General features: G+C 36.4%; 1 protein-coding gene across 3 annotated transcripts in view; it reads right to left on the reverse strand.

Annotated features, from left to right (window-relative positions):
* Positions 1 to 13431, reverse strand: part of NECAB1 (N-terminal EF-hand calcium binding protein 1) — a 184409-nt gene that overhangs the window by 94956 nt on the left and 76022 nt on the right. For all 3 annotated transcript variants that reach the window (XM_039240593.1, XM_039240592.1, XM_039240591.1), the window contains exons 4-5: positions 7347 to 7372; positions 716 to 813 (exon numbers count right to left, since the gene is read on the reverse strand). In XM_039240593.1, coding sequence (XP_039096524.1) covers positions 716 to 813; positions 7347 to 7372 — 124 coding nt within the window. The remainder of the gene's footprint in view (positions 1 to 715; positions 814 to 7346; positions 7373 to 13431) is intronic.

The following is a 13431-nucleotide window of genomic DNA, read 5'->3' on the forward strand; positions in this document are numbered from 1 at the left end:
GTTTATCTTCTTGACTCTGTTCCCCACATTCTCCACCCTAATCCCAAGCTAAATCTTATATGGTCTTTCCAAAAGACTGCATGAATTTCCACATCTCTGCTTAAAATGTGGCTGATTTATTCACATCTAGGAGGCAGGTGCACATCCTTACGTTCACCAACAAAATCATGAAAGTTACGGCCCCTCTACTACACCAGTTCCATCTCACATCATGCCACTCTTGAGTTTTTTAGACTTTAACCTTACAGACCATCTTGATTTCCTGGAATGCCCTCTGCCTGCCCCGTTCTGCTTTCCAGCACAGGGGCTTTGTATGTGCTGTTCCAGGTGTTTCTCTTTTCCCTAGCTCTAACTTCATCCACAACTGCTCAGGTGTCATGGCCTCCGGAGCAAACCACGCATTCCATCCCGTGCTGCCCTCCGTCGTGCTGTCCCACACTGGTTTCCTCACACACTTGTCTCCCTACAAGATTAAGAGCTGCTTCAACAGCTCTTTGTATCTTCGTGTCCTCAGCAAAAAGCACAGTATCTGGCACCTCATATTTTGTTAACTGTATTGTGAATGACTACAATAGGTCATTTAATATTGAGAAAGTTATCAGTGATAAAAAAAAAATCAATATATACTTTTTGATACATTAGGAAACAGGTGTGATTTTCCAAGAAAATTTTTTCAAAGAGATTTTATAGAAAATAAGCACCAACATTTCCTTACTTTTTTTGTTTTGCCCATTGCCTTCAGGATGGAAAGATTTAGGTCTTCAAGTGCTGCTAGTACATTCTCATATTCTCCCAAGTGCTGAGAAAAATATTCTAAAAGTAAAAATATTGAAAAAAGTTAATGTTTGCATTTAGGTATCCTAAACAACAACAAAGTCAACTGATGACTCTCTAAGTGAGTAAAACAAATTGCAAGCTATAACTAAAAACTGGAAGGTTTTCAAAAGAGACTAAGGTGTCAATATATCCATTTCATTAAAAAAAAACCTAAACAATTACAATTATCCTTGAAGAAATGCTTTTTCCTACAAAAGTAGGAAAAAAAAAGAATCTGGATCTATGGGCAAGGCTATCACAATAAAAACTGTTCTCAACAGCATATTATTATATTACTGTAATACTCATGAAGATAGTCGTTTCAGAAAAATATTAAATGACATTTTATCATTTCTCCCAGGAGACATTTAAGGAAGGTAAGCTCTCCTCATAGTTAAGAACTCATAATGCTACAAAACACAAGGATGGCCCCCTTGGTACCTCCCATGTAACTGCTCCTGTCAGGATTTATTTTTTCAATGGTTTGGGCAGAGCAAAAGGACTGTTTACCACATTTTTAATTGACAGACATAAATAACATATTGGGCATTACAATTAAGAGTATGGAATATAAACGATTCCCAAACAAGTTGAAGTATAGGAGAGATACATGCAAAACTTCATCTTTACTTACAGAGATCTACACATTTCTGAAATGAGAGACCTAGCTTGACCAAAATTCATAGAAAGTCATATGCTGAAAAAGACCTAGACCTTTCAGTCACTAGAAAATCATTAGCCCTCATCATTCCTGTGAACTCATCTTTGGCTGAGCTGTGTTTATTACGCCTCTCTTTAGTGTGTCATTACTATTTATGGAATCAAATAGGATGATAAGCATAATCCGCATAAAGCTGTTTGAAATCACTGAGATAAATTTCAGCATGTTTTATGGAAACTTTAATTTATTTAATACTCCAGATGGAATTATTTGTTGACACTGATATTAGTGAGAAATGGGGAGTACCACTGAATGATTTATTAGTAAATGTGCAGAACTCATCTGAGAAGAAAAATAAACACAGGTGAGCAATAAATCTAGACTATGGCTGTCAAACTATGGTGTGTGTACGCGTGGATTAAAAACACATGGCTTGTTTTTGACAAAAAGAAAATGCATTCCTGATTATGTATTTTTTTTAAATGTGTGGTGCAAATCATCTCCTATAAGGGTTCTTTCAGGAAGGGATTAGTTGGAAGATAAATAAGGAAGAAGATACTCCTTAAATACCTGCTTGACATAACATTTTAATTCTTGGCTGAGATATTGATTTTCTCTGAGTGGTGACCAATTTGTCTGACCTTGTCCCTGCCATTATTTGCAAACGATGAAATCCTTGTGAATAAAACTGTTTATGAACTAGCAAGCAATAAATGTGACTACAGGATATCAATTTTAAAAAATTATTATCAGAATAGAATCCACACTAAGTTGCAACAAGCAAAACACGTGAAGAAAAATTGAAAAAAGTAAAGCTGTTAGCATATTTTTACTTATTTATATACAAAGACTCAAAAAAGATTGTAATGGGGATCGTAAATGTAAGCAGGCAGAAGTAGATTAAGTGAAAAATAGGATATGGTGCTTAAAAATCAGGTTTAAGAAAAACAAAGCAAGATGGAATACCTCCTTTAAAAATATTTTCATAAACACGATATCTGGCTTAAGCAATGAAGGTCCCTGGAGAGACTATAAATGGCGTTTCCACTGTGAAATCAGGTTTATGAAGGCACATGCTGATAAAACACACGGGGAGACAGTGAGGTTTCTGAGCTGACACACCTACCTAGCCTTCATGTCTTCCTTCTTTTATTCACCCACTCATTCATCTCAATTATCAAAGCATTTGGGGGGAAAATTACTCCCTAAGCAATATAGTGGGACACAAAGAAAATGATTCTCAGAACAGAGAGAACTACAGCACCCAAGCCCTGGATAGGAGTTTCAGTGTAAGGGTTATTTTGAGGTGGTGCAGGTCAAAGTCACTCAAATTGTATTATAACTTACCAAGGGGCATGTGTCAGGGCAAGTGGGGCTCCAATGAACTCAAAGTGGAACATGAGATGAAAGAGGCAGGACATTTAACATAGATAAAAGGAAAGAATTCCCAGTCTCCTCTTCATCATGGTGAAGTTTAATATAGTGATTCCAGGACTTAACATATATTTATTTAGTGTCTTATTTAAGGAGCCTACAACCAGGTAGGGGGAATAAACATTCCAACAAATAACTGTTATACACATGATCATTGTACCAGAAAAGGGTCCAAGAACCCAGAAAGCTGTCCTTCAGAAATGGAGAGATAAACACTTTTCCAGAGCGGCAAAAGCAAAAGGAGTTCATCACCACTAGACCAGCCTTACAAGAAATGTGAAAGGGACAGCTTTCAGCTGAAAAGAAAGGGTGCTAATTCACTATTAATGGGAACACATATGAAAGTGTAAATCTCACTGGTAAATGTAAATATATGGTAAAATTCAAAATAATCTAATGTTATAAAGGTGATGGGTTAATCAGTTATAAAACTAGTATGAAGATTAGAAGACTATTCAAATAATGATAACTACAATAATTTACTAGAATCACAAGATAAAAATATGCAAATTGTGATATCTAAAGCATAAAAGTTTTCATGGTGGTGAGGGAGTAAAAATGTAGAGCTTTAGAATATGTTCAAACTTAAGTTGTTATCAAGTTAAAACAGACTGTTATAAACTGTTTTATGTAAGCCTCATGGTAACCACCTATTCTAGGTACACACACAAAAAAAGAAACAAAATTGAAATATACCACTACAGAAAAGCATCAAATAACAAAGGAAGAGAAAAAGAAAGAGAGGAACTACAAAACAGGAAACAATCAATGATAGAGAAATAAGCATATATGTATAAATAGTTTAAATGTAAGTGGACTAAAACCTTCAATCAAAAGACAGAGTGGATGAATGGATTAAAAAATCCATCTTTGGATTTTTGTTGCCAACAAGAGACTCATTTCAGATATAAGGACACAGACTGAAAGTGAAGGGATAGAAAAAGATCTTACAAGCAATTAGAAACCAAAAGAAAGCTGGGGTAGCTATACTCCTATCAGATAAAACAGACTTAGAGACAAAGAAGGTTATTATGTAATAATAAAGGGTCAATCCACCAAAAGGATATTACATTTGTAAATATATAGGCACATGACATAGGAGCACATAAATATAGAAGGCATATATTAACAGATCTAAAGAGAGAAATAAAAAATACAATAAGTAAGGGACTTTATTATGCCACTTACATCAATCGACAGATCATCCAGACAGAGAAATCGATAAAGAAAACAATGACCTTAAATGACACATTAGACCAGATGGACTACACACACACACACACACACACAGAGAGAGAGAGAGAGAGAGAGAGAGAGAGAGAGAGAGAGAGAACATTCCATCCAAAAGCAACAGAACACAAACTCTTCTCAGTACACAAGAACATTCCCAGGCTAGATTAGCTGTTAGGTCACAAAATAAACCTTAATAAATTTAAGAAGACTGAAATCATATCAAGCATCTCACAGTGGTATAAAACCAGAAATCAATTATAAAACAAAAATGCACAAATATGTGGATATTCACAAATATAAATATATAAATGTTTTTATATATTTATAAATATAAATACAATAATAAATATAAATATAAAATGAAAATTCACAGATATGTTCTCTTGAACCATGAATCAAAGGGAGCACAGAATATAACTTGAGACAAACAACAGTGAAAATACAACATACCAAAACTTATGGGATGTAGTAAAAGCAGTTCTAAAAGGGAAGTTCTAGAGCTAAATGCCTACCTACATCAAGACAAGAAAGATCTCAAATAAATACCCAACCTTTGTACTTCAAGGAACTGTAAATAGAAGAAATGAAACCCAAAGTAAGCAGAATGAAGAACTTAACAAAGATCAGCCTTGGGGGGGGGGGGGGTTAATTTACAAGACAGTAGCTATAGTTAGTAATAGTGTGTTACATATTTGAAAGTTGCTAAGCTAAGAGATCTTAAAGTTCTCATTATAAGACAAAGGACTGTGCGGTGATGGATGTTGACTTATTATCAAAGCATATGTGTCAATGTCAATATAGGCATAAGAGTATCTGGAAAGATATGCTCCAAAAAGTCAGCAGTGGAGATTAACATCAGGGAAAAGGGAGGGAGAGGGAGAGGGGGGAAGTGAGTGGGGGGAGGGGGAAAGGGTAGGGGGGAAGGGGTGGGGGAAGGGGAGGTGGAGAGGTAGAGACTGACATTTTGTCTTAGATGCCTACAAAAGTCTGTATTGCTAAAATTTAAAAACAAATTATTTTCATAACTAAAATAAAGCAATATTTTAATAGGTTTTGATTTCTAGGTCCATAATTTATTTAGTTAACTGACTAGGTAAAAGCAACAGAATGAAAGCTGTAGGTACCTGGACCTTTTAACTGGCTTCCCTGAAAGAGCACATAAAATCTGGTTTTCATGCCAGTCAGGCGCCATCCCTCCTGTGCACCAGGGGGAATTTATGCGGGATGTGAGTTGACAGATTTTACTTGCTTGCACTGAAGCATTTGGTTTTGATTAGACTCCAACTTAAATATTTACTTTATATTTACAAAATAACAAGACATGAAACTATACTCTGGAAATTAAAATGCATATTCTTGAGCAGAGAGGGGGAGGATTATAACACAATTGGGAGTACAATCACTGGGTTTAAAAATACAGAGCAATTTGGTTGCATTAAAACCCCATATACCAGTTCCCTAACTCTGGAGAAAATCACAGCCAAAGCTTTTCCTAATAAGTACAGAGTAGGTTTCTAATCTAGTTCTATTATTATAGAAGACAAACTAAACTTTTTTTGGTAAAGGATTAAGTGAAGATACACAATTACACTGAGAGGATAATGTAATACTCCTTAATGACAATACATAAGCAACATAGAAAATAAAGGACAGCCACTGAATGTCTTCAGCTTCAAGCCCTTTTGTAGTTTGCTTTCTCATGAGACATGCCTACATAGGCAAAGGTAAGTAGACAACAAAAAGAATTACGTGGATGATTTGAGGAAATCAATATTTTGGCCTGACTGGTCTAGAAATGGGTCTCCCAACCTCACACAATTATTGTGATAATCTTCTCTCTTCCCTGCTTTCTCTCTCCACTTCACTGGCAGGGACCATCTGCACATAGATGAGAATGGATCACAATGTGACCTTTATAGTGGCTGCTGCTCTTTAGAAAGCTCAGTGGCCAGGGTCCCCATGGGTCCTTTTGTCTACGTGGCACAGTTTCATACCCATGTGTGGATGGGTCATGGTTTGATTATGTGTAAAAGCATGCCAGGATTTTCCCTGTTTTTCTCTGCTAGTGTTTCATAACAAAACATGAACTATTTTGGTACCAAGATACCTTGTTTCTGCATAAAGAGCTTACTTTTTAGTTGGATTTTTCTCACTGAATTTAATACAGAAATGATGTAGGAACAGAGACCCTTGGAAAATATGAAAGCTCATGGTTGGTGATTATCCTACGTGTGTCATTCAGAGTTCTCTTCTGGAAACCTTGTATTCTGATATTTTGCCCTGGCATATCCTCACCTGGCATATCTTCACTTGGTGTTGTTGCTCTACCATTTTTGATGAAATGGAAAGTAACCACTCTTGAATATTGTAACATGGACTATGTGATGATTTGGCAAACTTTAAATTTATAAGAATTTGAAGATATTCAGAAAGTGCTTATGACTTTAATTAAGAGTTTCAAAGAATATCATCTGTAAAATTATTTTGAAGAAGCCTAGACAATAAACTCAAACGTGGACAAGGTGTTATATATTCACCTTAAAACATAAAGCTTCAAACCTCCCAGTGTTCAGAGAAAAATGGCTGTTTCACACTGAATAATCTCACAGTGCACCATAATTTTCTCATAACAAAAGAGAACTCTCAGAGATATTTGCCTTCCCACAGTCCTGGCCTTTGACTTTTGTTTCCAATCACAAAGATGAAGAAAATAATTGAAGAGGCTATTAAATCAGGAATCTGTAGAAATTCCTGTCTCCATTGAAACTTGCTTTGCAAGTGACATTTAAAATTCCAAAATTGTTTAGGCAGGTATGGGACAAAGTTGTTTTTACATGTCAAGGGGGGTCAGTCTTGCAATACACTTGAAAAGAATAATGAAATTGTATTAAACACCAATTTAAAAAATAGATTCAAACTGGAGGAGAGTTTTCTACCATGAAACTAATTGTACCAAATGCAAAACAACTCTCCTCCATGAACAAATTAATGAGTCCCAAGTCTTTCTGCAATGAAATACATGCTTGAGTAAAACTCACAGTTAAGATAACTCCTTTGAGATCTCCATTATCTTTTATATTCCCAAACTCCTAATTTAGACATTAATTTCAGCGTATATACAAATTTATGTAAGATGGTGTTCTTTTTCATTCTAAAGTAAGTAGTGACTTTGATGACCTCCCTCACCCCCAAAACAACTTACCACATAGTTCTTCTGTGTCAAGATTGCTGAAAAGAAAAGAGAATTGTTACTTTGGTAATATTTAAGTTTTTAAATAGTTAAGTACAGTTATTCCTTAATCTATATTACTAGAATAATAGTGGATAAGTAGTTATGGTATTTTTCTTGTAAATTCTACATTGTTTAAATAGTCAATTGTATTAACAATGATTATATCAGATTCCATCTTTGAACAAATAATTCTTGGGGTCTGTGTTTTCCCCAGTGTCATGCTGGGGGGTACTCCATACTGGTGAAGAGTTAGAGGCTCTGGAGCCAGAATGCCTGAGTTCAAATCCTGACTAGACCATTTACCATCCAGGGGACCCTGAGTACTTTGCATCCCTGGGTCTCAGTTCCTCAACCACAAGGTGGGAATAGTACCCACTGTTTCATAAGAATGCAACAGGAGAATGGGTTAATAAATATAAAGCAATTAAAAGAATAACCAGCACAAGATAAGCACTTAAAAAATGTTAGCTATCATGATTTCTGACTTGGTAGAGTGACTAGAATTTCCATTATCTAAATTCAATCTTGGAGGGAAGTTTTGATTAAATGCCTTCTTGGAATGATTTCTAAAACATAACAAAGAGTTACATGGCTTAATCTTTACATATAAACAACAGACACCTTTTATGAAGATAAATATGGAACAGCAGATGAAATATTCGCAGGTATAACACATTCCTATCAGAATAGGGTTTTGACTGAGGAAAGCATGGTTAAGGAATGCAAGAATGGTCCAAAATTAGGCAATAAATACAATACTACACTGTAACTTAAAAGAAAAAACTCATATCAAATACTAGATGAGAAGTTAATAAAATTTTAATTTTAGAAAGTGCATTTAAAATTTTCTTAAGTTTATTCATTTATTTTGAGAAAGACAGAGAGGAAGAGAGAGAATCCCAAGCAGGCTTTGCACGGTCAGCGCAGAGCCTGATGTGGGGCTCAAATTCACGAACTTGTGAGATCATGACCTGAGCCAAAACCAATGGCTAGATACTTAACCAAGTGAGTCACTCAGGCACCCCATTAATTTTAGCAAGTTTAAGTGAAATTGAGGTAAAAGTAAGTCTCCTAAAGATGATAAAGACTTACTAAAAGTCAGCTGCAAACATCAATTAAGTGAAAATCTTGTACTTCATACAACTGGCACAGGTCAAAGCTCAATGTAAATAACCATCACAATCCAGATGTCCTCCAAGTAGCAGTCAGGGTTGCTGGACACTGGGTCATTTTACCAGTCCCGTCACTAACTGCAGTGTAATCTTAAATTCAGGATTCTATCCTCAGACACTGAATATTTGCTCTTGGATAAAGGACACCTCCTCCCTTAAGCAGATCTCTTTGTAAAGCAATATTTGACACCAGACAGAACATATGAAGTCTTCTGCGGAAGTTTTGGTGTAGGTTTCTGCTCATTCATTCATTTATCCCACAGGCATTCACCGCTACATGCCATGTGCTGTTCTGTCATAATCAATCAAGTGGCAACAGATCCTGAGAGGAGTATGTCCGGTCACTAGTCTCTAGCAACGGGATAGAGTTAAACTCAGAGTAAATAATTAAAGTGCAATAAAATTGCTGCTATGGGGGAAGTGGCTGACTACAAGTTTAGAAGGGACTACAGAGGATGAAATTTTGAGGTTAAATAGTAGAAAAGACAGACAAAGGAAGAGCATTCCAGTGAGGAGAAACATTATTTGCAATAACAATTACAAATGCGAGGAGTAGTTTCTGTGGCTGCAACAGAGGTCATTACTGAAGAATGGGACCAAACAATGACAAAAACCTAGTAGGTTTCTATGTTCTCTTGCCAATTTAGAATAATAGAAGATTTTAAAGAAGGTGAGTGACATCATCAGATTTATACTTTAAGAAGCTCACAGACAGATGGGTTGAGGTTAGATAAAAAGAGGGTAAAAAGAGGCCAAGAGACCAATTTGGACACTATTACTAGAGGCTGGGTCAGCTGATCCCAGATTGGAGGGTACAACTCAAGTGGTGTGCAAGGCCATCCACTGGAGGCAAGAAAAAACACTTCAACATTATACACACAGACACACACACACACACACACACACACACTTCTAAAACTTTTTATTTTGAATAATTTCAAATTTTACAAAAAAAAGCATCTTTCACCTAAACCCTCATCAGTTGTCAGTATTTTATTTCCTTTGTCTTATCGCATTCTTTTTTCTCTGTATGTTTCTTGAAACCATTTCACTGTTCACTGAAGATATTCCTTTACCCATAAATACGTATTTTCTATCAACAAGGAAAAAACTTACATACAAGTGAAGACATACCCATTCAAAGCCATTATCAAATCCAATAGTTCTCAAATATTTGTATTTATATTTAACCTTATACCTTTTCATTTTTGTGTAGCTTTACAGTGTATTAATATTAATACAGTGGTGAATACATAGGATTCATAAGTCTTTATATATCAGGATTTCAAGCCAAAAAGCACTACCTAATATGGCATCCTGGAGGAGGGGGCAAAAAGAATAGACAGATGTGAAGGATTTTGAGCTAAACCATCAACACTTGGAATCCTACTGGATTCAGAACTCGATCACTTGGAAATTTTTAGTATCATTTCAAATATTTTGTTCATTAAAACACAGATCATCTCCTAACCTTATTGTTTTCACAGAACTTCAGACTTTCAAAGGACAATAAAGGTCACTTTTGTTTTTGTATTTTCTTCAGAATGGTTCACAGGTTCATAATGAGATTTATTTTTCATTTCAAAGGAATAAAGAGCCCAATCCATTAGGAAAATTAAATTATGTGTAATATATCATAAAACATAGTTCAGAGTAATTTGTATGACATGAGTTGTGCTTGTTCCTTAATAAAAGGCTATGTTCACAAAGTACTATAGTGCTCGTTTCCTCAAATATCCCTTTAGCTCTTTCTTTGCTAGATTGTTTGCAGTGGGTAATAAAGCACAGTTCTTCTTTTTAAATTTTATTATATTGAGAGAGACAGAGTGCGACCCGGGGAGGGGCAGAGAGAGAGGGAGAAGCTTAAGCAGGCTCTGTACTGTCAGCACAGAGCTCCATGCAGGCTCGAATTCATGAACTGAACTGTGAGATCATGACCTGAGCCAAAATTAAGAGTCAGATGCTTAACCGACTGAGCCACCGAGGTGCTGCCGGTTCTTTTTTATAGTAGATTTACAGTGTGTGAATTCTATAGAATTGATTTCTTCCAGGATATCTCCAGCCTGTAGTAACCCGGGATTGTAAAGGAATATTAAGCTATAGAGAAGCCTAGATGATATCTAATGGCATGGGATAGTGTTCCGTTTCTTTTCATGTTTATAGAAAGAAAACCTATAATCTTTTAGCTATGCCATCTTTTTTTTTAAATAAAGCTAAACGGAAAGAATAAATGCTAGTTACACTGTCAACATTCTTATCGAAACAGAACCAGAGGGAGTGTTACTATCAGAATGCATTCTAAGCTAGATGCCAAAGAGCAGTAAAGAACAAACATATTCATTGCAGCCTGACTGACAACTGTGGGGGGAAAATGGAAACAAAATAAATGTTCATTAGCTGAATAACTAAGTAAATTGCATATCATTATATAATCATTAAAATGTATCTACAGAGTTGTCAATAGCTTGGAAAACGCTTATGTTTAGAAGCCATGTAAAAATGTGAAAACAGATATAAATGGTATATATAGAATAAAAAAAAATGTGAGTTGGGAAAAAGTGAAGAAGAATATTAACAGCAGATCACATTGCTTCTGGATGCTAGGACTTTGGGTTGTTGTTTTTTTTTTTTTAATAGCTTTCCAAACCTTATCTTATCATCACAAGGTTTCGTTTATAATGGAAAAAGTATACTTTGTGATAAAAATAGAGTGAATCAGGAAAACATGTTAGGCATAAAAGGTAAAATTCATATTATTCTGTCCACATTATTTAACTTATGAATCTACTTGGTATAAATTATATCTGTCGGTTTGGATTTGCCACTCAATTTTGCAGAAAGCACCACTCAGACACTCCAAGAATAACAAGGATACAATATACACTGCACACCATTCATTCACAAGTCTTGGGGGCAGCAGAAGTGATTTTGATTTGATCTGTGTTGTGTACTCTTAAGTTCTGATGAACTAAACTGCTCTCCTAAGATGTATGTTTATTGTCAAGAAAATAGAAAATATTTGGGAAGTCCAGACTGATTCCTACCTGAGAATTCAGATTCTTTCTAACAGAACCTTTTATATGCCTGCTCTCAATTCTAGGGTCCACCTCAAAACAATCTTAGCTTCACATTAACATTCTTAGTCATCTCTGAAGTACTTTCTAACAGAGTTAGTTGCCTTTGCTGTATAAATAAGTGACTCTCTTACTGAAAAACCACCATTCTAAGCTCCTTCTTTGCTTCTGATTAGTCAAGATTTTTAGCTTCTTCCTCAAAAGTAATATACTGTGGATCTTAGCAGGAATCTTTAAAGTCTAAATTCTAGCTCACCTTTAACTGAATTACCAGCCTGAACATCACCAGTACAAACAGGTTTCTCCTTCAACGGGCAAAAGAGTTTGCTAAACACTGCTAAGCTTCCTAATAACCTAAAGGGGTTAATACTGGCCTTCAAAGAGGCCTCCTTCTAGAGAGGATTTGAGGCAAGGAGAATGTGACTCAATGAGCAACACACTTAGTTCCTCCCTGGTGGGAGCACTGCAGCGATGCCCACTTTAGGTTATCGGCAGACTAGCAGGCTGGCTAAGCAACAAATATGTTCAGCCATCACAGTGTTCATTTTACAAAAGAATATTATGATCTTCCAATTCACTAAGAATGAGCTGAGCAGAATATCTATCATCATCAGAGCCATTGTGTTCAGCTAGTTCTCACATGCCAAACAAAAAGGCATTAATGAAAATCAACAGAAGCAATATCAGGAGATCTGAGTAATAAAGGACCTGACCTTGCAAACAATGCTGTGATAGTTTTCAATTCCATGATGTATGCCTGTGCTTGATCATGCAAGAGTACCTGCCCCACCAGAGGGACAGGGCAGATTGTGAGACAGACCAGAGCCTAGAATGGGACATGTCTCCTGGGAGAGATGAGGTGCTACGGATATAAACTGAACTGAGGTGAGCGCGCTCGGCTGAGAGACCTCCACCTGGAGGACTGCAGTGACAGTGACAGAACGGTGACAGAATGAGGCCCCAAGGGAGATGAGGAGCAGATTCTATTCAGATATCCTCCAGGCAGGGGCAAGTTACTTTAGTCACCAGACCCCTGACCCTAGCATGAATGCAGGGCCTTGCTTGCAGAAGAACAGCAATACAACATGGTTACTGAATAGGGGCTTGGACTCTGCAATGAAACCAGATAGAAATGGAGATTGTTTTTAAACATTAAAATTTTTTTTCCAGCGTAAAATGATTTCCATGATCAGGATGACACACGCATTCATCATTTCACATAATTACCATCTTTTTAAAGATGGGTTCTTATAATCAAGACAAATACTCAGTTGTCAGAAGCAAGACAATAAGTAAGGCCAGGCTATCAATATGGTATGACATGAAGTGGCATTTCAGGACACTGAGTTAACACTTGTAAGAGCTCTGTAAATCCCTTCTGCTGAAGGCCACCGTTGTTCCTAGAGCTGAGAGTGAGTCAGACTCTGTGATTACAGGTGACATGATCCCAAAGATATGGAGATGAGGGCTACAGAGTGTTGTGGCAGGCAGCATTTGGCATGCGGCTGGCTCAAAGTGTGGACTTAGAGTATACAGTGATCATAACAGAATTTGGATTTGGGTGTCCTCTATAGGAGGAATTTATAGGAGGCACCACAAGCAAGAGTCTGAACCCTGCTAATACCAGGGCCGATTAAGGACAGACTATTTTCACACATAAACACAATGTCTCATGTGAAAGCCAAAAATGGGATTGGAAAATCATGGGTTTTCCAGTCAAAAGTTAATCATTTACTCATCCAAGATATATTAAACATTTGCCATGTGCTTCATACTGGGTTGGCCTGTGTCCTCCAAGATCTGTTCAAG

This window comes from Hyaena hyaena, unplaced genomic scaffold (assembly GCF_003009895.1).
Source record: "Hyaena hyaena isolate Hyena2069 unplaced genomic scaffold, ASM300989v1 scaffold_177, whole genome shotgun sequence".
NCBI classification, from domain to species: Eukaryota; Metazoa; Chordata; class Mammalia; order Carnivora; family Hyaenidae; genus Hyaena; species Hyaena hyaena.